The 26,277-nt window shown below is 46.4% G+C and overlaps 2 protein-coding genes across 8 annotated transcripts in view; one reads left to right on the top strand and one right to left on the bottom strand.

Annotated features, from left to right (window-relative positions):
- FHIP1A (FHF complex subunit HOOK interacting protein 1A) overlaps window positions 1–18,501 on the top strand; it is a 99,652-nt gene extending 81,151 nt beyond the window's left edge. For 2 of the 5 annotated variants that reach the window (XM_042807573.1, XM_042807572.1), the window contains 4 exons: window positions 248–1,288; window positions 4,841–5,019; window positions 5,307–5,445; window positions 9,249–18,501. In XM_042807573.1, coding sequence (XP_042663507.1) covers window positions 248–1,288; window positions 4,841–5,019; window positions 5,307–5,445; window positions 9,249–9,499 — 1,610 coding nt within the window. In that variant the 3' untranslated portion in view covers window positions 9,500–18,501. The remainder of the gene's footprint in view (window positions 1–247; window positions 1,289–4,840; window positions 5,020–5,306; window positions 5,446–9,248) is intronic. The other 3 variants (XR_006166991.1, XR_006166990.1, XR_006166989.1) reach the window with 3 other exon arrangements.
- A 3,006-nt stretch (window positions 18,502–21,507) lies between these two features.
- The window catches only part of GATB (glutamyl-tRNA amidotransferase subunit B), a 43,210-nt gene continuing 38,440 nt past the window's right edge, over window positions 21,508–26,277 (bottom strand). For all 3 annotated transcript variants that reach the window (XM_042808216.1, XM_042808214.1, XM_042808215.1), the window contains exons 12-13: window positions 24,548–24,682; window positions 21,508–21,951 (exon numbers count right to left, since the gene is read on the bottom strand). In XM_042808216.1, the coding sequence (XP_042664150.1) occupies window positions 21,823–21,951; window positions 24,548–24,682 (264 nt within the window). In that variant the 3' untranslated portion in view covers window positions 21,508–21,822. The remainder of the gene's footprint in view (window positions 21,952–24,547; window positions 24,683–26,277) is intronic.

Raw genomic sequence — 26,277 nt, 5'->3', positions numbered from 1 at the left:
TGGTCACTCGTGTTTTAAGGTTCGAATGCAGGTTGGTCTCTCCAGAGACCTTGAGTTACATTTCTGTCTTGTCAATAGGAACAAGTCGTGTATGTTTATGAGCAAGCCTCTTAATCTTTATGCTTTGATCTGCCTGCCTTACTGGATGGTTGGCGCTAAAGACTCTACCTCCCATGGCTTAGTGGGTGCCTTGCTGGAGAACTCTTAGCGATTACTCATAGCATGAGTAATATTTCTTTACTTTCAGATTCTACTAGATGCTCTTCTGAATCTGCTTGCATTGTGGAATATGGAAGAGCTGTGGACATCAGCTACTTGCAGTACCTGGGAGAAGCTCAAGAAGCCATCCTCCAGTGCCTGAAAGATTGTAAGGTCTGGTCTGCCTTGTATGATGGAGTGAACCCTGATCCAGACACCTTTATCCAAACGCTTGCCGAGGAGAACAGTACAGATGTGGAACACCCCATGTTTCAGCTCCAGCAAAGGACACCTAGCATGTGTAGCTCCTCTCAAGTAACTCCATTTGGTGAGAAGATGCAGTTGGAGCTAGAATGGGATGATAGCTATGACACAGGGATTTCTCCTGGTTCTGATGTGAGCTCACCACAACCATATGATGATAAGGGAAGCACAGAGATGCAGCCACCTGCAGAGCCACCAAAACACATTCAAGAATTGAAAAGAAGTGCCATCATGCTTGTCAAAGGATCTTACATAGAGGAATCAGACTTTCAGGATGATGTTATAGTTTACAGGTTATGTGCCCAGAAGGATACTCAAGATGATAACAGCTCTAAGGAGAAAACTTCAAATGCAGCCAGAGAACGTGAGATTCAAAGCCAGACTGTAGTCAATGGGCCTCTTGCAAAGTGCCAGCTGGAAATGGACTTGGATGAGCACAGTAAGAGAAATTCAAGCTTGACTCAAGGTGTAATGAAAGAGCAAATAAACCAGAAAATGATTGAGATTGATCCACAGCCAGACTTGGAGTTGAAACTTTCTCCCCAGGAGGCAGATCGTAACTTAAGTGTAAGACTGCTGAGCACAGATGGTGAGGATTTCATTGCACAGTATGACAAAATTATTAAGGAACTGGATCCAAACAGTGCAAGCTTGGAGGAGCAGAAGTTGGATACTCCTGACCCTGTCTCTCCTGTAGAAGAGGAGGAGGACTTTGAGAATTTCTCAGCAGACACCCCTTCTACAGAGAGCATGTCATCCCCCTTTGGACCAAAGGAGAATGGCTCTCCCAAGCATGCTGCGAGGAGCCAGAGCGCTCCATTTACAGGTGGAATGTTCTGTTAATTACATACATAATAAATACAGGAAGGCATGGTGATTAAAGGTGGCCAAATGAGATCACACTGTGCGGTGCACAGCACAAGCACAGAGCAAGGAACAGTCCTGGCACTAAAGAGGACATAGCCCAGATAGCTGAGACTGCTCCAAGGAGAGCGAGAGATCCAGCTTGAAAGTAGAGCAGAGCAATCAGTGTGGTGACAGCGAATGGTGGTTGCTCAGGGGTTTTTCAGCTTGGTTTTTTTGGTTATGTTTTTTGTATGTGAGAGGTCCATCATTCTAGAGTAAGCTTTTGCAGTTGAAAGGGAATAACTGTTTTAATATACAGAGCTCAGGTAAATAGTTTGTTTTTCTGGTGCCTTACATCGCTGATGCTGTGGATGTGGTATCAACGTTGCCCTTTCTTTCCTCTCTGCTATTTCACGATTTAGCACGAGGTGGCAGCACCGGTGCCATGGCTGTACGTGCCTGTCTCCATGCTCTGCCCTGGCATCTTGTTCCTCTGATATCAGGCCTGCCCTCGGTTGGTATGCTTTTCTATCTTGTGCCAGGCAGCAATTTAAGCTTGGTCTCCGCCGACTTTCCAAACTGTTCAGGAATGACAGTGCTACTGGAGGTTAGAGTGGGCTTTTGATCTGTATTTGTACAGCTCCTTGCACTGCGGTCTGCTGGTCTTTAATTAGGTAAACTAGATATCACAGTAATGCAAATAATAAATAATAATGTATCTAGGTTTTCTCATCCAAAACAAATCCTCTATAAGATGGCTTCTTGTTCGTTTGAAAGGAGGGGAAAACATTTGTGTCCATCGAAATGCAGCCCTTTTTGGTCAGCTGTGGCTGACCAGCACACCTGGCACAGTTTCTTAATTGAAAAATTCAGCCTGTTTTTCAGTCAATTTGCTGGTTTTGCTGTGGTGGCAATTTCCTTGTAGCAGAAGCTAATCACATTCAAACCTTTCTGTTTTCCGTTATCTGCTGTCAAATGTAGCTCAAATATGTTGTCCTTGTCTCCCATTCTTCATCTAGTCCCTTCTTCCACTTGTTCCTTTTCAAAAAACCCACACCAAAACCAACCCCCTTCATCCCCCAAACCCACAGAAAAAAACACAACTGAGCAAAACAGAGAGGAAAAAAAAACAAACAAACAAACAAAAAAAAACCCATACAAAAATCCTTGAGAAGCTTTGTTGTTTGCTCTCCATCCACAACATGTTTTACTCAGGCTGTTTACCTTGCTTTAATGGAGATGTTAGTGATTGCAAGTAAGGAGGTGCTCGTAACAATACCTCAGAAATGTTGAGATTGCAGAATCTTGCAATTATTTAGTTTGGAGTGCTATATTATGATTGTAGATGTATGTAATGAGGATTTTTGGTTGCTTTCACTGTTTCGGGATGCTGTCATGGGATGGGGCTTCTCTCTGCGGAATCGAATAACCAGACAGAGGTTCCCACACCCAGGCAGTGTCAGCAGTGCAAGGACGTTCCCTTCAGGCCTATGGATCTATGAAGAAAATGCCCTACTGGTGTCTGTGTCCAATTTAAAAGTATTAAACACTATCATGCCTACTTTCCCCTCAACAAGAATGAATGTGGTGTTCTGGAACAGCAATTTGTATTATGCCTCCCTTACCACCCCCACCCCCAATCAGTGCTTGACTTCATGGCCACACAGAGATGCATAGTCAGGAAAGGAATAATTTTTTTACTTACTATCTGGTTACCCTATTTTTTACAAGGCTTGCAAGCTCTGCTTAGTTCCTCTGATTCTCATTCCAGTGGTGTCTTTGGGGAGAAAGTCACTTTACCACTGAGAAAGTTTTTAATGTATCTTGGTAACTTCTCTTACAGTGGCAAACAGCACTTGGTACAAGTATGTAGCTTCAGCTTTGAAGTCTGCCCTAGAGGAGAAAAATAGTGGTATATCTCAACTCTTTCTCCTGCCACCCCTTTTGATACAGTAGAGCTTCTACTTCACTGTGGTCCTCTGGAGCTCTGTGAAAATGTCTTTATGACTGTGAGAGAGGAAGCAACAGGTTGTGTTGGGACAGGAGAAACTCTGCCTCCACAGGAGGTTTTGGGGCTGCTCCCTTGGGTGCCCTGCCAGGGGGATTCCTGCAGGACATGATACCAACTTTCACTCTGGTGGCTGATGTGGCGGTTGAAACGTAGCAGCCACACGAAGCCGTGTCAACACTGTCCCCCCTTCCTTTCCTCTTGGGAGGCATTAGCCATGATAGGTGAGCCTTGAGGGAGTGCTTGCTTTGTACTCAACAGTTGCTCTAAAACGTGATAGACTTCAGCCTTTAGTGGGCTCTGTAGGTGAAGTGACAGCGTAGGCACTTCTGATTTGATCCTTACTGTCCTGCTGGCCCAGAATTGCTTTAACCTCTGCTGTAGGTATATTAAACTGGGCTAAACTGGGTCCGGGTAGCTCGCACAGCAGCTCTTTGCTAGCTGAGGGGAGCTGGGGTGCGCTCGGATTACGGCTGCCTGCCTGACCCTGGAGATGCCCGTGGCACGCGTCTTGCGCCAGGGACTAGGGTGGGATATTCAGAGTTAGCGGTGCTGAAACTACATCACCCAGGGATACTTCTGCGTGGCTTCCCTAGCTTTTGCACAGCCAGAACAGCGTGGTGGGGCTGCGTGTGGGACAAAGGACATGTCTGAGACTTTGTGATTAGGTCACTTAGTACAGACTGCCTCAAGCATCTCTCCATCCGTATCATCTAATGACATGTAGTAGTTTGTTCAAGTCACGCTCAGCCTTGCAGAGGTTCCTTAAGCTTGAGAACTAAAGGTTTATGTACTTTCCTGGGAAATGCTTCTGCAGTTCACTGGTTATCCTGCAGCATGAATACACAAACCAAAGCTATTATTTATTGGTGACATTTATATGATAAAGCCTAGGTCTACCAATAATTTTGCTTATAAATCTATTTTAATGTCTTCCCTGCTTTGTGTGACAGTTTGCAGAACCGAAAATGCTTTTGCTTGCGATGTGATATCACAGATCTTGGGTTTTGTTCAGAATAGCATTTTCATATTGCCTTTCGAACACCGCATTTTTTTGATAAGACAAGAAACCTAGCTATAATTTACTTTGTCCAGTCCTTACGTGGAAATAAGGCCCAACAAGAGTAAAAAGGGCAGATTCTGTTGGCACTGAAACTATTGGTACAGTTCTGATTAACTTCAAGGGGAATAGAACAGCAGACCATAACATATTAGGCTAAATCCTTATCGGCACATGTGAAGTAGAATAGTTAGGCATCATGTTAAATATGCCATTAATGTAAACTGATTGGCTAGCTAGCAACAGTGCTTCTAATCAGGAAAGCTTTTAACACCTCTGTTAAGTCTAATTTGTCTGTTCAGATAGAGTTTGGGGTTTTTTCCCTGCTGGCTTTAATTAGCATGTGGGAGGTCTAATTTGGTTGGTTATGATGATCAAAATTCCTTTTAAATGCCTGTTTCCTGGATCTGAGGATTTTCCTTCTGAGAAAACAAAAGCATTGGTTCCTCCTTCTTTTCTTGCAGGACCATTCATCAGCGTAGTGTTGTCGAAGCTGGAGAACATGCTGGAGAATTCCTTGCATGTAAATTTGATGCTTATTGGGGTTATTACTCAGCTGGCAAGTTACCCGCAGCCTCTTCTTCGCTCCTTTCTCCTCAACACCAACATGGTGTTTCAGCCTAGCGTGCGGTCACTTTATCAGGTATTTTACCACAAGTGTTAGTCATGCCTATTGGAACAGGATTTTTGGTGTCTTGTTGAACCTTATGTTAACTCTCTTCAGTTTCAGCTGTTGCTTTCCCACCTGTCTGAGAGCCTCTCATCTCGTTTTGATGTTTTAATTGCATTTGTGCAAAGAACTGGAAATTCTAGAGGACCATAACCTTTGTCATAACTATTTTAATGCAGCTGGAGAAAGCCTGAGTATTCAGTCTGTGGTTGCACTGAGAACAAGGGACGAAGAGGTAATTGTCACTGTTGTTTTGGCAGGTGCTGGCATCTGTGAAAAACAAAATTGAACATTTTGCTTCCATTGAAAAAGACTTCCCAGGTCTTCTCCTGGAGGCCCAGCAGTACTTGCTGTTTCGTGTGGACACGTCTGATGCTGCAGAAGAATTGCTAACCAAAGGTAAATGTTGACCACACTCGGAGGAGTGCAGGGTGGAATGACTCACCGGCTACCTCTCTCCTTTTCTACAGAATGATTAAAAGTAGGTGTGGTGTGGTGTGAATATCATTAACCAGATGTATCTTTCTGACTTCAGACGGATGATGCTCAGTAGGCCACAGTATATGGATCTATGTGGATATTCTTTGCTCTTTAGAAGCTTTTATTTGCTCTTTTATTTGCTATAGGAAATGTCTGTTTAAAGGAGTAACGAAATCAGCTCTTGGCTCACTGTCAGTTTGGCCGTAAACAAACTTGCTTTCAAGGCATGAGGTGAGATGGCATATGTGCATGATTTCATTTTATTTTTAGCCTGACCTTCAGCTAGTCATTGGTTCTTTTTTGATAAATGTTAGGGAGGACAGAAATTCAGAATGAATTGGTTTCTGCAACAATTGAATAAGGCTTCATATCATGGTTGGGCTACTACTGAAGCAAACAGGTATTAGCCAGAAAACTTTGAATGTGCTTTCCTGAGTGAAAAACAAAACAAAACACACACAGAAAAAGGGCTGGGTGCAGGTTTCCCTTAAAAGCCAACTTCCCATGTGATGGGAACGTGTCAGATTTGGCGAGAGCAGGGACCGCAGTGATTGAGAGCTGACTCAGCAGCAGGGTCCAAGAGATGGCTGCATTTATGGGGGTGTGTTTACTCATCATTGGGAGGCATTCCTAATCACCCACTCTGCCTACACCTCTGTGAAGATGTTGCAACTTCTCTTGGATTTCCAGAAAGCAGGACTTCTCACGCACCACTTTAATCATGTTTTCATTTTCTGGGGCTCTGAATAGTAATTTGCCTAGTTTCTAGTCAGTGTGGTATGTGCTTATAAGGTTTGCAGTACATCTAGTCTGTAAAACCATGATCTTGCTAAGACTGCTTCTTGAAGAATTAGTCTGTGGAAGGTGCCTGCTGTAAAGGGAGCTGTGGATTGCAACCATCAGTAGCATTTTAGGCTCTACATTCTGGTGCCATAGATTAGAAAGCCTTACAATTAGATGGTATTGTAGCTAGCGTGTGGGAGGTGAGATTAGGAGGCAACATTCAGGGTCCTTTTTTTCAGGTGCTGGCAATAAGAACTTTTATATTATGCATTCCCAGTGGCATTTATTTATACTTCCTATATTACGTCAGTTCTGTTCTGTGGGCTTCAGATTTGCCAGGTTGACTCATGCTGATCGTTATTTAGGGGTTTGAAACAAGGCTGCTTAGTCACCCTGTTGGTACATTTTCTTCTGTGTTGTGGGAACTCCTGCAAAGGCAGCACCTCCTGACAAATAGGTGCAGAGTAAATAAATGTCTGGCTAACCGCAGACTTGGTTCCCAACAAGACTGGTAATGCAAGTAATCAAACTGTAATTCTTGGGGCAAGTTGGCTCAGTAGTCCATCAACCCACAGTAGTTCATTATATCGATTAAGAAGTGCAAGGTAGGAACTTCTACGCTAATGGTAAATGAAAAAAAAAAAAAAAAAAAAAAAAAAGGAACTCCTGCAGGATTTCTTTGCATTAGCTTGAATGCCACCTTTGAACATCCTGCAAATCAGCTGTTCTCTGAGGGCTTTTTTCCCAAAGGGGGATAACTCCGAAGTTTTCTCTACAGATCTGAGCATAACTGGCATCCTGCAGAATTCACATCTGAAAAACAGAAGCCAGACAACACAAATGTAAAACCAAAGTATTCCAGAGCGTTTCCTTTCTCTTTCTCTTGATGGTGATGGTCTCTGAAGGTGTTGAAGCAGAAATAGGTGATTTGTTATTTTCTGCTTGCAGTAGTATGTGGTTTCCTTACGCAGTAGCTTGGGTTCTGGTTAGATATGTAGAGCTGTCATGATGTAGAGTCCGTATGAGAAGCTGCCCTCCTTTCAGTGCATTGGTAGCAATATCTCCAGAGTACTAATTTTCTCAATTTCTCAATTGTATGATTCAGTTTGCGTCCTGACTCTATAAAGCAGTAGACAATCCTGGTCAAAGAAAAAAAATCAAATCTCTGGTCCCTAGACCAGCTTTCTGTGATTGTTTCTCTTCTTTTTTTTCTTCCCTCCCCCCAATAAGCAGTTAAATCTAAATCAAAATTATATTTAGGGAAATGTGTCAAGTTCAATGCTTTTTGAAGGAAAGAGTTTTGATTTTTTTTTTTTGTTTGTTTGTTTTTAAAAAAAAAGAAAACCTTTGACAGTATAGTAGCATTCTGGTTATATTGGCAGAACTATTTAAAAACCTTAAAATATTAATTATGAAACATTTTAACTTTGAGAAAATAATAAAAAAAAAAATCTTCAAAGCAGCTCAAAACTTTATCTTTTCATTGCAATTCATAATTTAAGTTGTTTTTCCTCCCGGTCAGAATTTTCCACAGAACTGAAATTCCTGTACTCTGTCTCTTGTAGAGAGAAATTTGTAGAATAACAGTATGAATGATTGATAAGTCTGGAGTTGGAAAGGTTTTTGAAACTCAAGAAAAGTACGACTCTGTGAGATGATTCAGATGAAAATGTCTTTCGAGTGTTTGGAAGTGTACAGTAATTCCCCAGTGCCTTAGGAGAGCTGCAGGAAAGGAACAGAAGTGCAGAGCTGCAGCGGGTGAGGCGTTCACCTGCGGGTCCCCGTGTCAGCTGCTGGGTGCGTGGCCTAACCCGGGACTGTGCTGCTCTAACAAAAACTGCACGCACTTTAAGGGAAGCTGCTGCTTAATGCAGCGGTATAGCATCTGCCTTGTCTGCAGTAGGTGAGTTAATACGACAGTTCTTTGTTTTTCTGTAACGGTACACAGCTCATGAGAACATCCACTTCTAAGTTAGACAGGATTTTACCTGTCTCTGCTTCTGGCCTCAATGACATCTTGTGGCAGTGAGTTCTGCAGGTTAATTTTTCTTGGTAAAGTATTTATTGCCATCAGTGTTAAGTTTTGACACCTTTTTAGTTTTCACTAAATGAATTACCATCTAATTAAACTGCAGTTCTGCTTCAGGTTGAAACAAGGAGCAATTGATTGAAATTTAAGTGCTGCTGTCACTGTAATTCCGTGCGTTCTGATGCTTGAGCCCTGATCCTCTGAACTCTGGCAGCAGAGATCGTATAGCAGAGCACGCGACAGTTTTCACGTGCTCTTCTTTTAATGTTTAGCTGCTTTACAGGCAGTTAAAGGTAAGTGTAGCTAGTGGGGCCTACAGCTGCAGAAAAATCAAATTTTCAAACATTTTTCCCCCTTGTTTCTTGCTTGCTTCAAACTCCCACGGTGATGTGCTAGCTTGGCCTCAAACCCATTTACACAATGATTCACGGGGAGAGGACAGAGAGAGAGGGAGAGAAGTCAAGTCGGAATGGTATTTTGATCTGGGGGAGGGCTAGAGCACAATATCATTTAAATTGAGACAACTATGCTGGGACTAGATGGGTGGATATTAACTGCTATTTCATAAGGTAAATCCATATTACTCTTTCCCTTGATTCCTCTTCTGCCCACATATTCCTCTCATCAGCGCTGGAACTGAATAATACATAACCCGGGAAAAGATCGCTAATAAAAAATGCAATAGAATCAGGCCACGTAGAACTTAAAAATGTTGGATTAGTGGAGCATCTCCCTGCACGGTCTGGGTCCTGCGAATTACAGCTCTGAACACCGTCCTTGTAAACTGGGGTTGGACACTGTACAGATACTGAGTGTGCTTAATATACTGAGTCATTTTGGTTTCTTCTTTTTTTTTTTTTTTTTTTTTTCTCCCCCCCTATCCTCTCCCCTCCTTCCTTCCTGGCTTTAGGTAACGTCCAGTACAGCAGCAACACAGGGAAAGGAAGGAACCTCTCTGAAGCTTACCCGGCTGTGCTCCAGCCTTTCCTGGGACAGAAAGGAAGGAGAGGCCTGGCTCATCCCGGCCTTCCCGCGCACGTGAGGAATGCCGTGCTCGCAGCTGCCCTTTTCCCGGAGTTCCTGAAGGAGCTGGCAGCTCTTGCCCAGGAACATTCCATTTTATGTTACAAAATACTGGGGGATTTTGAGGATTATTATTAGTGGGGTTTTAAAATGTGTTTTAAGAAAGCTTTTGGAGTTTAACCAGGTTTTTAATGCAAAGCTGCTTACAAGAGAAGGTTGTACTTCAATATTTCCTGAACATACTTGATTTGGAGGGGGGAGGAGGCGGCAAAATGTTATTCCACATTACCTTGCATTAGGCCTTATAATTTCCCTCTGTGCTACATAACTTATTTGAGAGATTTCTGATACTGCTCTTACTGCAGCTTCCTACTTCATCTCCTCCTCTTTACACAGCCACCTTTCTGTAGCGTCACTGACGCCGGTTGAATTTCTGCACTAGACACTTGTGGGGTGGCTCGGAGAGACAAACGTTTTAACTTTTTCTGCTCTGGTGAACTTGTTAGAAGACAGTTTGCTTAGAAAAACACTGCCCCGTGGGGACGGTTCAGAGTATAAAAATACACACAAAATCTGCACAAACCCCCTTTTCTGTGGTGGGTTGTGCTTCCACCTTTCCCTTCCTTTTCCCTGAAATGTGGTTCTTCCCAATCCACATCCGAAACCCTCTTTTTAACTAGCAGCTCAGGTTTTTTGAATTCAAGTGATCTTATGTGTATTAAGCCCACGACTAGCCGAAAGCAGGTGCTGGACCCTACACATACCATATTGCCTTATGTCGCAGACAGATCCGCAGCGATCAGCTGTTGGCCTTTGAAGTCAAATGGGCTGTGTAAGTGGATGGGGATTGCAGACTGCCTGGAATTTTCCTTGCGGTTTCTCAGCATTCTTTGATAACTACTGCATTGCTACCTAAACTTGCAAGCATGCCTTATGTAGTAAGATTTGCACAAAGTACAAAAGAAAGTGTTTCTATGCAAGCTGTAATTTGTATGTAGTTCGTTTTTATGCTTATTTTAAATAAGCTAAAGAAAGGTATTTGATATCTTTCCGTAGTATTAAAAGGACAGCAGGCTGTTTTTGTCGTTTGTTTGTTTGTTTTTAATGAAAAAGGTTGGCTTGTTCCTGAAAGCTGTTCTGTTTTATTGTTAATATTTTTGGTTAAGGGAAAGTTAAATACTGTTCGTTTACTTTTAATTTAGGTGTTGACTTTTCCTAATATTGCACTTTGGGAAGGGTGAGGGAAGGACCAGACTATCCACCAGCTGTAGCAAAGGAAGGAGTAACAGGGAAAGCTGTCTGCTGGTGACTAACTGCTTGAGAAAATTCTCTTCTGTGAGTAATGGGCTTCATTAGAAGAACCCAAACATGATGAATTGGTGCATCACCACTGCATTTTGTCTTATCTTAGTAGCATAATTGTGCTTCCCGTGTGCTGTACGTGGCTACATAAAGAGGGGCTTACTTCAGGAAAGCATTAAACCCCTTTGTCCAGGAAAGAAACTAACAGTGACTCCAGGAAATCTGAAGAAACAGAAGTCAGAAGGAACGCTTGCATACATTAGTTCTCCCCCTCATTGTAATTCGGCAACGTGGGATGCTCCAGTTAATCGCATCCTGATTTTGAAATACACTTCCTTGGAGGTTGCAAGGGAAAAGAACACTTTAAAAACAGAAAACAGAGACGCTCCAGAAGAGTCTGATTAATTACATGGCAAGTTCCCGTGGAATTTGCAGTGCAAATTTCAGCTCCTAAATCCTTTGGATGCTTCTGGAAAAGTTGTACCTTTAATCTACAAGCTGTGAGACTCATTCGTTGTGTCAGACTGCTGTAGGCTATTCCAAGGGAAAAAAAAAATCCCAGGTGTACTGCTAACAGAATCACCTGAAGAACTTCTCTGGGCCCGTCTTCACTTGTTTGCTGTGGAGTCTTCACTTCCACGATGGCTGGGGGTCGTGTTGCTTCCTAGCTGACTCGGGTTTGCTTTCACTTCTAACTTGTTTATTCTTTTAGGCACCATTGCTTTGCCATCCTGTAAATCACCTATTGACCTCCACATGCTCCTGCTTCCTTGCAGCTGAAGCCAAGGCTGTGGGTTTTCTCTTAAATCTCAGTTGTCCAGGTTTGAGAGCTCTTTTTCTATTTTTCCACTGCACTGTTGTTGTAAATGGGTGATGAGCGAATTAAGGTGATTTTTTTTTTTTTTTTTTTAAAAAAAAACAACTCTTCCTAGAACATGGTGGGTCCTTTCCCCACTCCCCTGTTCCCACTCCCACTATTACCGGTAGTGCTGTCTTTCATGCTGTGCTCACAGGCCTGGCCTGAAGGGGTTCAGCAGCGTGTGCGTGGAAAGTGTTTTATCACTGTGGATGCAGGGTCATCCTCCTGCTTGCTCTGCTTCTCATCTCTTCAGGTGGGAACTTTGTGGGAGCAAAAGAAGTACCACCAAGTGAGTGTGATGAGCTAACGTTTAGGGGTTCAGAAACAAGTGCTAAAAAGCAGAAGTAAGCTGATCCTTTTTCTGAAGGGCTTCTTTTAAAAAGGAATGACAAATAATACTTATTTTCTTTTAAATAAAGAATTCTGCAGACCAGTGCTCAAGGCAGTAAAGTTACTTTGCAAACACTCCCTTCCCATGTTTTTATTCTAAAATAAGAATCCTTGTTTGCTGGATAGAGAAGGGATTTCTTTTGAGATTGTTAACGTGAACTGGTGCTTTCAACAAATGCACAAAGTCACGGCAATTTCATCTCAGCAGGCCTGTTAAGCTACACGGGGGATTTTCAAATGTGGACTGCTCAAAAAAAGCATCTGTAAATTTGGGGAAGGGGAGGATTTTTCTCATAAGCTGTAGTAGAGCTTATGCTCTACATCCAGTTGGATAAATTCAACCTTTGAAATCTGGAGTCGGGTGGAAAACTTCTTGCTGAAAGGTCAGAACTGGGTGCGTGCTCAGTGTCCCCTTGTAAACGGGAAATCTGTCAGTCAGTGCCCCGAAAGGAAGAGGTGGACGAGTGCAGGGACCCTGGCTCAGGACTCTCAAACTGGCGATCGCACCTGTACCTTTACTGCTTGGTTCCTGAGTGGGATCAGACTTGCAGTTATATCTTAACTGTGATGGTAGCATAACGCCCAGCGCCCTGCCCAGGGGAAAAAAAAAAAAAAAAAATATATATATATATATTGGCAGGAATTGCATCTTCCTGTCTGCAAAATGCAGAACCTGTGATGTAGCTTGAAAATGTCACTCTTTTGAGATCAGTCACCTCTGCGTGCGTAAGTTCTTCAGCCAAATGTGTCTTAAATTAAGCTTCTTCCCTCCAGTCAGCTGACGTGTTAGCCCGTCTCTCGCCAGTGATGCATCTTTTTCCGAAACACGCCAGCCAGCTGTGGTCCAAGCTGTGATGCAGCTGGTAGCCCCCAGAGGCCACGACTTTATGCCGCCCTTTCCAAGAGTAAGGAAGTGCTCTGTGGTCTGGGTTCTCCCCACGCTCACGTGTGGGTGTGACTAGAGCTGTCCCCTCTTTGGCGCGTTGTCTCAGCATCAGTCACGACTGAAGTGTCCTGGGCTTGGCAGATCTATCCTGAAACCTGCAGGTGGTGGCTGAGTGATACCAAAGTTAATTTCCAGTCTCCTGCTAGATGTTTCAAACTGTGACTGCCACATTGCCAGTGACATAGCCGTTGAGTGTGTTTTTAAGCTGTTCTGCTGTAGCAAGGAATCTTTCTGGCAATTTCAACCTGCTATTTTTTCCTTGCAACTTACCTATAAGGTGAATACTTGGTCTTAGAACAATTGTAGTTCTTTTTTTACCACTGACCATTTTTGGATGCCCTGTGGGTTAGTCTCAGCACACACACACACGCACATGGTTTGTATTAATTGGGCTCACACACTCGGCAACTTTCAGGCAAAACAGCATCACCCTTTGCACACGCTGGTCTTTCACCACGGACAGTCAGTCGCAATGCACGTGCTGTGCTGTTGGCCCTACTCGCTGCCTTTTTTATTACTGTATTCTAGGCATTTTTCTTGAGTTTGACCTTTTCTGTGCGTGCTCTAAAGAAAAACACGGAATTTCAAAAGAGATCAAGTTGTTGGTGTTGCAGTTTCGGATGGGAAAGACGCGCTGCCGCCTTTGTCCTGGTAACTCCTGACCTTGGTTCGGACGAACAGGGATGAGAGCTGCCCTTCTCAGCTGTATTCCGCAGAGGTGAGAAAATTCCCAGTAGCGGGCCCGGGCCGTCCCTGCCACCAGCACACCCAGCTAGATCCTTCAGAAGGTCCAGTTCATACATCGCTTATTTCCCCTCCCACCGGGGTTTGTCACTTTGTCAAAAGCCGGATGAATTCGGTGGTGTCGTGCTGCCGTACCCGCTGGGCACATCGGCCTTTCAGGTGGGATTTGAGCTTTTGGGGAGAATCGGTCCCTTTCCCGGGATGGGACAACCCACGGTGTGACCGGGGCAGCCCTCGGCCACGGGCAGGGCCCGAGCGTGGGGCTGGGGACAGGCCTGGAGAGACAGGCAGCCCGCGCAGCGTTCTTGCCACCAGCGCCGCTCTAATTGCTCTTTGGCCCGGGGCACAGTGCCTAAGCGGTCTGTTCGCTCCTTCAGAGAAAAACATTTGCACACAAACTTATTGCATCCCGCAGAGTCCAAGGGTTTGAGTTCAAGAGGTTAAGTTCTATTTACCAAGAGCAGTATTCCACCTAGCACAGCGCGTACGCGTTCTCTACCCGCCTGTGCACTCCGCTCCTGCCTCACAGAAGGTTTCGTGCTTCAGGAGGGTTTTTTAGCTCCTCTAAAAAGCTCTGAAATCTCGGGAAGAAAAGGATGAGTGCGGTGTGATTTGGCGCAGTTAAATTATGTCGTCGTATCATCTGAATTTGTAGCCACAGCTCCCGTTTGAGGGCAGCTTGATTTAATAAGCAATTTACTGTGCTGTATTTACCGAAATTGCTGTGTCACGCCTGCAGTTTTTACGGCGGCTGCTATTACATTTGTAACATTTAAACTGCATCTGCGGTTACGAGTGCAATACTGGGATTTTCCTCTTTCTTTTCTTTTAACTCCGGCTAGATTTGGCACAGTAATGTTGTTGCTGTGTGCAGATCTGACTTCGGTAAGTACAGAACGTTCTTCCTTGCACCTTTTGAGCATTATCAGCAGAAAGGGAGGCTACGTGACACTCTGGCTCCTTAGGTTAATGAGCAAACCAGAGGTAAGACACCGCAGATTAGCAGGGGGCACTTGCCTGTGCGTGAAATGCAGAAAGAATTTACGCTTGCGTCGTTCTGATTTACGGGGGACCAGAAAGAAAAAGTTCATAGCAAACTTGAAAAATTAGTGCGTGTCCTCTGGTAACTGTCTGAGTGGATAGCACTGCTACGTAATGTTTTGGGCCAGAAGTGTGCGAAGGAGGGGAAAAATTGCTCCTTGTTAACGTGGTGTCTGACTTGCATAAATAGGTATTCAGCTATTCCGAGCGCAGCCAGCCACAGAATGCAACACTATTTTAGTGACTTGGTTGGCGGTGAAAGCCTAGCTCTGACTAAATGTACTTTATTTTTTAGGGGGCCCCCAGCTTTCCTAAACATGTTGTGGCCCAGCATCAACGTACTCCATTTGTTGTTCTATGCCTAGTTGGAAGCCTTTGAGTTATGGACAGGAGCATTACTTGGATTCTCAAATGTATAGGTACTTAAAGTGGTGTTTTGTTGCTGACTCTGCAGATCTTCTTTTTGTTCATTGATTATAATGGTCCCTGTGTGGCAGCTGGATTAAATTAAGACTGAAGTCTCTGGGCTAAAAGCCCTGATGGAACTTTTGTGCAAAGGCTGCATTTCTCAACCGAATAACTTTCTCTGGAGCTTCACCAGGCTGCCCGCCTACAAGCACGTATTAGGGACTAGATGCCTGCAAACTTACTTTTCTGATGAAGCCGATACCGCAGCAGCTGTGTTTTATTGCCATCTTTAAAAACAACTAGCTTGGATTTAAACCAAAAAATAACACGTATGAGTCAAATCCAAGGCAGCTAAACTCTGTCCAGCCCAGTGCTGCTGTGTCAGTTTGCCCAGAGCTCGGACGAAATGCCGTCTCGTCCGCGAAGGAGGTGCCCACGGCTGTGGGCCTCCCTATCCCTTGTGGCAGCTTGAGCCAAGGACCTGTGTCTCTCGAGGTGCTTCTCGGTGTCCAAATGCAGCTTGGGTGCTGGAAGCTCTGACTAGTGTCTGTCGTAAAATTCCAGAGTCATAACATCGGGTTTTGAGCTTCAGTGTAAAAAAAATCTAGCAGCCTCTAAAACCAGTCTGAAAATGTGGCGCCTCAAGCTCTAGAAGCGAGAAGGTAAAATACAACTTCCTGATGGTTATGCCTGCTTGGTGGGTGTAAATGCTTTAGATGATTAAAGCTGTGGCTGTTGCGACCGGGTGTCAGGAGAACTTTTGCTTTGGGCTTACACAAAATGCCTGTGCACGGAGGAAGCGTTCCCTTCGGTCAAACTGCTGGCCTTCAAGCGCCCGTGTGAGGATTAGCTCATGGTGGTACAACCTCTGCAGCTCTAGTACTGAACCCGGCTCCAGGCCTTTCTCCGCAGGCTGCGATGACAAAGCACTGGATGTGGTGTGAAATAATTGGCTGCCTCTGTGCGTGTTGGGGTAACGTGGGGTCTGGCACAGCTGTCACCAGTCTTCTTTTTTTTTTTGGGGGGGTGGGGGTGGGTAGAAGAGCCGGTAGGTGAGCTGGAGTCATTTGCAAGTTGGACCTCACACACAGCTAAAGGGGAGGGAAAGCGAAGGCGGGGGGCCTTCTCCACCTGTAGGTACAACTGGGCAGCAAACGCTGCAGCCTGGGAAATGCCTGTGCACCCTGTGGCAGATCTTAAGGGTCTGGGGCTAGGGGAGGAGGAGGAGTCGGCCAGTGCTCGTTAGCACCATGCCCAGCTGTGTTGCTCACTAAACTCGACCTTCTTTTGCGTATTTGTTGCCTCATAGCAGCAGCACGGGAGCATTTCTGTAGGCTTGCTTTATTGCATTTAAAATTCAGGCTGTACAGCCTGACGTGGGGTGAGTGGTGGGAGCAGCATTCCTGGTGGGTTTGCGTTCCTGCTCCGGTTGTTCCTGATTACTGACCTCGGCCCAGGGGCTCTCCTAGATGGAGTTTAAATTTGCCATCGCAATGGGCAGAAAAAGGTGCAGCAAATTACAGGGCATGACAACCTAGGAGTTTCTATTTTATTGCCTACTTCACACTGTTTAGCAATAGAATTCTCTCTCGATAGATACATACACATATATGTTACCTGAAAGTTTGCAGCTTCGGAGGGGACAGGGACAACTTGCATTCAACAGCCAACTCGGTGCAGGTCAGTAAATCTTGACCTCCTGTCTGCTATAACTTGGTTTTCTATGGCCATTATGTGAAGCAGAAGCCAATGAACTTTGGAGTATTTGTAAACAGCACTTGCAAGGAAGATGCAGGCAGAAAGGGCAGAAAGACCAGCAGCATGCTATTCCATCTTCTCCCTCACCGGGTTTGAGAAGAGAGTTGAGTGAAAACTCAATGTGTTTTTCTTTACGTGAAAAAAACCAAACACTCTCCAGTTTGAGCGTACACACAAAGCCATAAATCACTGAGAAGGTGCTGCCGAGGTCAGTGGTTGTGAAAGTGTGTAGGTAGAGGGGGGCTCAGAACAGAAACGAGAACGTGACACTACACTGACACCACGCCGCAGAAGTGGAGTGGAAAGGGGCCGCAGTGAAATTGCAGTGTGAATACTCTAGCTGTCAATTTTTTAGTTAAGGTTCCTATCATATGCTTCTATTTTTAACACAGTTAAAATTAAACTCTGCAGCCAAGGCTGAGCGCGAGAGATTCTTTCTTCGTTACTTCAGCATTGCCAGCATCTTTTTAGACAACTTTCTTCTCTTCTGCAGCCTCAGACACGGGACACTTCAGCTCTACAGGACAGTCAGTATCATCTCTCCACCCTCAGGAGGGCCCTCCTAAAGGACTTCAGCGACAAGTAGATGAGATTGTCGTGACAGGGTCTGGTGTCAGCTTTTAATTTGTGAGCATTTTCCTTGGCCCTCCGTTCGTGGATGGTTACTGCTGAAAATCTGCATGAAACTGTCCTTAATTCACCCCGCCTAATGCTGTTGCACAGATGGCATCTGCAAGCAGTAGAGCAGGGAGCACGGCTGTAGCTAAATAAGACTCGCAAGCTGGGGTCAAAGCCTCAGTCTTAATTCTGGAGTTCCTAGCCTCAATGCAACCACACTTAAAAACAGCCTCCTGGGCTGCAGCATGCTCCGACGTGGATCACTACAGAGCCAGGCTCTGCCTTCTACCTCGCAGCCCCACCCGTCCCATGGGGGTTTTTTGCCTTTACAATAGCAGATACTAAATTCCTTGAGGCTGCTGCTTCTGTCTTTTAATACGCTCCGTCGACTGCTGCTATGCAAATATAGACCAAAGCTTTTCTGCGTGGTAGGGAGTCCACTTGTGGCGTATTTAGAATTTGCCTTTAGCTCCACTTAGGACAGAGAAAGGTGGTGGCTGTACTCAGGCTGCTGTATCAGGGCAAAAAAGATCTGGTGTTTTGGTTGTGTTGGTTCCATCTAAATGCTGGAAGGTGACTGGTGAGCTCCCTAACGCGGCTGCCGGAGCGGGGTTAGCTGGCCCTGCTGAGCCTTCTCGGCGCTGCCAGTGCCGGCCTAGCACGGGCCCTGCCACTGCCAGCTGCTGCTGCTGCTGCTGCTGTGAAGCTGGTAGCAGGTATGTTAAAATGTTAAATTTTAACATTTAACCTGTTAAATGTTAAACATCCACAAATGTTAAAAACATTTATCGTCTTGTTCTCATTTGAGTCAAACCACTTTTCTCTGTCAGAAAGAAATTTACATTTTGTGTGTGTCTGCAAAAGATTTCTTTGAAAATTTTAGAAGTGACTCTTTTGTACTATATTACAAAATTATAGACTATAGCTGCTCTTTCCCCTCCCTACAAGGGGAATAATATTACAATTATCCCATTTTAGTCTTCCTTGTTACCCGTTATGTCTGGCAGGTGAAGGTAAAAATAAATTGAGATTTATAGTATATCACAGAACGGTTTGGGTTGGAAGGGGCCTTAAAGACCATCTAGTTCCACCCCCCCTGCCCCGGGCAGGGCCCCCTTCCCCCAGCCCAGGGGGCTCCCAGCCCCGTCCAACCTGGCCTTGAACCCTTCCAGGGGGGGGGCAGCCACAGCTGCTCTGGGCACCCTGGGCCAGTGTCTCACCACCCTCACAGGAGAGAATTTCTTCCTTATAGCTCATCTAAGTCTACCCTCTTTCAGTTTAAAACTGCTACCCCTTGTCCTATCCCTGCACTCCCTGATCAAGAGTCCCTCCCCACCTTTCCTGTCCCCCCTTTAGGTACTGGAAGGCCACTCTAATATCTCCCCGGAGCCTTCTCTTCTCCAGGCTGAACCCCCCCAACTCTCTCAGCCCGGCCTCCCAGCGGAGCTGCTCCAGCCCCCTGAGCATCTTTGTGTCCCTCCTCTGGACCCACTCGAGCAGCTCCATGTCTTTCTGCTGTTGGGGGCCCCAGAGCTGGCCCCAGCACTGCAGGGGGGTCTCCTGAGAGCAGAGCAGAGGGGGAGAACCCCCTCCCTGGCCCTGCTGCCCACGCTGCTCTTGATGCAGCCCAGGACACGGGTGGGTTCTGGGCTGCGAGCGCACATTGCTGGCTCACAGTCAGTTTTCCACTGACCAACACCCCCAAGTCCCTTCTCCTCGGGGCTGCTCTCCACCCACCCCTCTCCCAGCCTGGATTTGTGCTGGGGATTGCCCCCACCCCCGGGCAGGACCTCGCCCTTGGCCTTGTTGAACTCCATGAGGTTCGCACAGCCCCCCCTCTCCAGCCTGTCCCGGCCCCTCTGGATGCCATCCCTGCCCTCCCGCCTGTCGGCCGCACCGCACAGCTCGGGCTCGTCGGCAAACTGGCTGAGGGAGCGCTCCGTCCCGCTGTCCGTGTCGCTGACAAAGATGTGAAACAGCACCAGTCCCAACACCGACCCCTGCGGAACGCCGCTCGGCACTGCTCTCTGCTCAGACGTGGAGCTGGTGATCTCAACTCTTCGAGTGCAGCCACCCAGCCAGTTCTTTACCCACCGAGTGGTCCAGCTGTCAAACCCAGGTCGCTCCAGTTCAGAGACAGGGACGTCATGCGGGATGATGTCAAATGCTTTGCCCAAGTCCAAGTAGACAATGTCAGTTGCTCCTCCCTTATCCATTTAAAGATCTAATGCTGCACTCGTGGACTCAACTCATACAGAGCTTGGTTTCTGATTTTTAAACAGATTTTGTACTGTATTAGCAAAATGTAACTACATAGGAAGAGTGGCTAAGAAGGAGCCATTAAAAAAACCATTTACCAACAGTAGCCATGCTACAGTAGTGGAGATCCTTCCTCCTTTTAAATACAGACTCTTCCAAACACATGGGTGTTCCGCTTTCTCTTTTTTGAGAGGCGCCCACAACAGCAGTGGGGAAACTCAGCACAGCAGCATCAACCTTCCAGGACCACCTTTTGGAAACAACTGAGTTTCACCAAACTGAGGAAGTACCTTTAAAAATTAAGATTCAAGATTGCATGCAGAATCCCTTGTGCCTTTTTCTTTCTTGCTGCCATGGCAAGAGTTGAACAGAATCCAAAATTTAAAGTTTGCTGTAAAATCTAAACCTTTATTGACTGAACACTTACCTGAAAATTCACACCGGTGTCAGTAAGAAGGGTACGTTTTGCTCATGATGTGAAAAGTGACAAAAGCCTCTGTGTGAAGGTCAGGTTACGTGAAAATCTTGGGGGGGCTGGTTTAGGCTTTGGGGGAGGCTTTGGAGGTTTGGGTTCGGGTTTTTTGAAGGGAAGTAGTTTTTGATTGCAACCATGTTACTGCTTTTTGTCAGCTGCATGACTTTTGAATTATGAAGTTATTTTTATGTGAATAATGGGTATACATTTTATTCATTAAATACGATTTGAAAAGGAGGGTTGTTTTTTTTTTTTCCTTCTAATTAAGAGTTCACACTTGGACCGTGAGCCAGTTCCTACAGAAATGTCCTCCTCAAGACATACATTAGCACTCTTACTCATGAGAATGAACTGCCATCAACCTAGTTTGAACGAGTGCTGCGAGCACCACATTTGCAAAAGGTGACTGAATTCCCAGGGCCGTACCTGCTGTGCCTGTGACAATGTCTGCCCTGCAGGCACATCCTAAAGAACAATTCTGAAGAAGTATCTCTGGGGTCTGAGAGAAATGTGATCTTTAAAATGTACAGCTTAGCAACCTCCAGAAGGGATTTAAGAACTTCAAACCCCTGGTACTAAATGGGATTTCTTTCCCTAATAAACCTAAGTGTGATAGGCTGCCTCTGTTAAGGGCTTGATCAGCCGAAGTGGGTTGGGACTGGGAAGTTAACCCTGGATTTCAGGGGATACTTCAAGCTGGAGCTGAAAAAGGGAAGGCATAAAAAGAAAAAAAAAAAAAACAAAAACCCAAGCCACGGTATAAAACACTCTTCAGGATGATACTGAGCTCAGTTTTGGTAAGGCAGCTGCACGGTCAGTTCCTGCCACAGCACGGAGCAGGTCCCGGTGCAGGCAGGAAGCCCCAGCCCCGGGCTCCGGGCACGTCTGACCCCGCCGGGTCAAGTTCTCACCCCGCTGAGAGAACAAACTGGAGCAGGAGGTCCCTCTCCTGAGCTGGTGGCTGAGAGAGAGGCAGAAGGCAGTGCTTGCCCTGGGCAGAGCCCCGGCGGGTGCTGCAGCACCCAGCGCCAGAGCTGCGAGCGGGCGCAGAGCGCGGCGCTGGCTCTGGGGTGCCGGTGCCTCCCGCTGTTGGTGGCAGGAGCCTCAGGGGGGCTGCTCCTCTCCCCCGCCCTCGGGCACCAGGAGCAGCGGGCTTTTTTTTTTTTTCCCCCCCTTTTGCCAGGCACAGAAGCACAGGGGGTTTGTCTCAATTACTGCTGGGTGTTTTAATCACGGTCACTGGTGTGCTCACGCTAACGGACAGGGAGCCGTTGGTGTGCACCCCCCAGATCTTGCATCCAAGATCTGTGCGTTTGCCGTCCCCCCAAAAAGGCAGCTGGAGAAGCTGAGTTTACCCGTGCTTTATTAGAGCCAGCCCTCTGCGTACTCACACAAACCCCGGGGAACCCGTTCCCCGTGGCTGGGTGGGAGTCACGTTTCCAAAATGCCCCACCAAAGCGAGGGAGATGCGAGTACCTGTATCACCTCCTGCTGTTCTCTGGCTCATCCACCCCTGGCTGATGCATCCGGGGAGGGCTTGGACGTGATGCTGCTTGAAGTATAACCAGGAATCCGGGGGAGGCACTGAAGTTCAGCTGCACTGAACCAGGCAGAATGAAGCGTGTGTTTTCTGTGGACACTCGGGCAGTTTTCTCTTGTGGCTACTCTGACAGCTTCTTCTCTAGTAATTGCTTCACCAGAACAGGGTTGGAACGTCCTTGTGTTTCTCTTTGCACCAGGCCAATTAACTTATTCAGAACTTTTCGATTCCCCGCTTTTATTGCCATAACCTTTAAAGAAAAAAAACCCAACAGACACCACTGTTACAGTAAACCTGGACACTGGCACTCATGCACAGCCAAGGTAGGAATATTTTTGTCTTTTGGACCACTGTGGTAGAATACTGTATTTTTGGGCTAAGATGTTATTTATAAAACCTGCCTTCAGCTTTGCAATAAGCTCCTGCTCTGCTCCCATGAGACAACAGCAAGTCCCTGCAGCAGCAGGGCCTTACAACTAATAGAAAGATCTTCTCTTATTGAAAAAGTCAGAAAAAACACTTTGGATTTTAACAGTGTCTGCAACCTGAACAGTGACTTCCTGGAATGGAGCCAAAAAAATGAGACTGACTTTTTGCTAATAGGATCTACCTTTTTACTCAATCTAACGTGCCGTTATAACAAGTGATTTGCATTGAATCATAATCTGTTCGATAATATTTGTGAGGTCCTGCAAGCACAGACGTAGGTGTTTCTGTGGCAGCACGTTCTTTCCTTTAAGCAAGGAATCCTTTGCCACGTAGCAATTAATTGACTGATCAGAAATACCACCTCCTATCAGACACCTAGTGTTTGATGCACAAGCACCTGCGAAACAGCCAGGGCCACGTTTAAATTAAAGCTAAAGTAAAGACACTGAAAAAAAAAGCGTTGGAAATTTCCCTTTAGGGCATTCCTAAAGGAGAGGCTGCTGCTGAAAGACAAGCGTCCGGCCTTCAGGTCGTTTGTGTGGCAGGGCAGACATTCCCTACCTTGTCAGAGTTACTGGGTAAAACACGACAGCTTCAATTAAACAGGATGTCGTATTTACAGATATTATGGGAAGGATTGCGAACGTGTGAACCGCCAACTGTGCCAAAAGCAACCACAAATGCAAATATTGCTCCTCATTACAGTATCCGGGTTACTGGCAGTCTGAAAATCTTCTCTGTAATGCCACAATGTGGGAAGGGCTCACTGCTCCTGATCTGCTAGAAATTACCTATATGCAGAGCGCGGTACGGTCCAGAAGCTGCATTTTCATGAAGTGCTCAGTGTCGGTTTGAACAACTGGAAGGTAGTTCGTTTTCAAGTAAGTTTTACTCTCAAAAAGCACGACGTGCTTTTCCCCTCGCCCCCCTCCTGTCAAGTACCCAGCTAATGCTGTTTTGCAAGGTAAGCTCTCGCAGCGATTTCAAGCAGTGAATTACAGGCCTTCAAGGCAGGCTTTGCCTCGGCAAAAGATCACCTGGAAGAAGTAGGGAAGTGAGGCCGTTCCACTGCATTTGGCTTGACCGAAACAGAGGCAAACAGAGAGGAATTACATTCTCAGAGAAAGCGTTATTATTGAAATGGGAGCACAGGTACGGACCTTCGGCTTCTGCGCTTCCCAGTCAGTTGTAATGTTCTTTCTATCCACACTTGTGCTTCCATACCGGCCTGAAAATGCAGCAGCACTTTTATCAGGCTCTGCAAATGAGTCAGGCTGATGGAGGTCACGCCGACCTACTGCAAGCTCATTTTATCAAAAGCTCTTGCAGAGCTGTTAGCATCCCCCAATGAGATCTGGGGTGGGTGGTATTGTTCTCAAAAGATGTTAATGGTTTTTTCCAAATGGCAAATGTATCTAGACAGTGTTTGTATTAGAAGTGAGCTATTCACTTCTGCTTTTACATTTTCACTCCGGAGAACGTAAGCGCACTTGTTTTCATTTTGCTTTTTATAAAGCAGATTTTAGATTCTCGAGATCCCTTCCCATTCCTCCCCTCTCATGATCAACAAGGTTTTGTTTCGTTTTTTTTTTTTTTTTTTTTTTTTTTTTTTTCCCCCGGCTCAGACCTTTCTAGACCGATGAGCCAGGCAGGCTGCTGCGTGTCCTTCCAAGGAGATGGGGAAGAGCCAAACCCCATCCTTCCTGCTGCAGCGTTCGCGCTGCTGCGGCAGCCCAGCAGCAGAGCGGGCAGGGCTCTGGGCTCTGGAGCCACGGCTGCCCCGGGGAGGGGGCCGGCTCCCCCCCACCCCACAGCTGCCCTCGGGCAGGGTGGCCACCCAGCCTCCGTGCTTTGGCAGTGGAGGCAGACGGGGACATGACTGGAGGGCAAAGAGATGGATGCGAGTGAAATTTTTGCCTTGCCACCTCCAATACAGTCTCTAATTCCATAACTAACATGCACCGTGCTGGCAGGTAACTTCAATCTCCAGCTTCAGAACAGGTTAACAGCGATGCCCTAATATCACAACAGATGACATAAAGATCAGAGTTATGTGGCTGGGTGGCCAGGTCGGGTTAATGGCAGTATAGCTGAAGAGGGACGGGGCCCCGCAGTTTTCCTTTCCTGCATTAAATTTTTATGGCCTCTCAGAATGACTTAGCACATTAGGCAGACTGGTAATTTCTTCTGCTGATCATTTCGTGTAAGCTTCAGTTTCAAAAAAAAAAAAAATCACTTAGTAAAATAAGAAAGGAGAAGAAAAGCCTGATAATATCTCAGCAGCAGCTTTAATGCTCTATACTGGCTCGAGAGCTCAGATGCCAATCAAAAGGAAAAGAAAGAGAGGCCATTTTAACGCCCTTTTTAGTGCCACGGGCTGCCACAGTGCACAAGCTTCCCAGCACCATCGTAATCACCTCATTTTCTTGTCCATCAATCACCGCCTGGCAGATCTGTTCAAGCTCTTTTTGATCCTGTATCAGTTCAAGTTTCTTTTCTTTAACAATTTCAAGAGGACTCTTCTTTTCTCCCTTCCACAATTCCGCAAGCACCTGAAAAATCACAACCAGTAGCAAAAGGTCAAGCGTCTTGACATACCAGTGTTGTTCACGTGCAGCATTTCAGTTACCGATCCAAGAAGCCAGATTTTAGTTAAAGCAAAAGCAGATTGTCTAAACGTGAACAAACCCAAGGTTTAATTCCACGCCTCGCCGAAAGAGCTCTTGTACCCCCGGCTCCTTCTCCGCATCCTGGAGTAAGACGAAGCATTTTGCACTTGAGGCACGAGCACCAGCTTCACGGTTCGCAACCAGAGCTCTGCAGCCTCCGGCGGTCCCGGGGGCCGCCCCGGTGATGGCACCTCTTGGTGAGGAGCTCGCCCAGCGCGGCCCCCACAGCTCTGAGAGGGGGGGGGGGGGCACCACGGCGGAGAAGGCAGCACGTGTGCTCCTCTCGTGTCATTCACAGGAACTGCCTGGGAGCCGTAAGAACTCGCGTTCCCGCGGGCCGACGTCTCTGCCCGGGAACCGAGGAGCAGCTGGCTGTCGGACCACGGCCAAGCCCAGGTAACTCCTCCCGCTGCCGGGCCGCAGCAGCGGGCTGGAAGGAGGAGAGCTGCGAGGAAGCAGAAGACAGATAGTGCCAAGCAGGATGAACGCAGCAGCTCCGGCCCAGCTGTGCATCACCTCCAAGCACCGGGCTGCGGGGCCAGCCCAGGCCCCCGGAATAATCGCTTGCTAATGCCAGTGTGTTATCCTACACTGTGGCAGGCTATCGCCCTGGAATAAACTGGAGAGGAGAGAACATTTATAAAAAACCAATTTCCTTGGGCAGCCGTTTTCTGTATTCCCTTTGCTCTTATTTCAGAGCTGTGGGAGGAGAGAAAGCAGGCCCTTATTAAAACAGCTGCTCGTGCTCCATCCTGAACTGAAGATCTAATTGTATGTTTGGGCCGTCGCTGTGCACCAGTATGGAAATGGCTGTCGCATCAAAACTTCGGCATTACATACTCGCTGTAGAATGAAGAGGAGGCTGGGACGGGGAGACGAGAAGGGGCAGTCAAAGTGCATGTTAAATAATTAGCAGGGCAGCAAGGCAACTTAGGGAAAATGAAGCACGCGGGATGGTATCTCAACTAACCCAGCAATTTTCTTCAGCATGAAGAATTTTCTGGTACAAAAGACCTCCGAGTTAAACAATTTCGTAGCCACAACAGGTATTTAAGAACCGCGCACTGACACAATTCCTGCAAGGGGAGATTTGCTTGCCAGAAGTACCCCAAAGCTTTTTATGGGATCTTATCACTCTGCTGGAGGCACCTTGAGAGAGGGTAATGACACGCAGCTGTATTGTGGCAGCTACAGCTTGGTTTTTTCCCTGTAAGAGGGTTAAAGGCAGATCGCAATATTAAAGTTACCGATAAGCAGCCGGAGTTACAACCGCTGTAAGCTGTTTATATCTAAATAAATCAGTGAAGTGTATGTCTTCAAGATCTTCCTTCGAGTGCAGTACTTAAAAACCATCATGCCAGTGCTACCTGGAATACCCCTAGAAAGAAACGCATCCAACGGAGATTCAGCCCCTCTGCAGCCACTTGCCTTTTTCTTCCGTTGCGCTCCATTGCTACCCCCCCCCCAGGCTGCCCCCT

This window comes from Tyto alba, unplaced genomic scaffold (genome assembly GCF_018691265.1).
Source record: "Tyto alba isolate M040663 unplaced genomic scaffold, T.alba_DEE_v4.0 Super-Scaffold_6, whole genome shotgun sequence".
NCBI lineage: Eukaryota > Metazoa > Chordata > Aves > Strigiformes > Tytonidae > Tyto > Tyto alba.
This window is presented reverse-complemented; position numbering and strand designations above follow the sequence as displayed.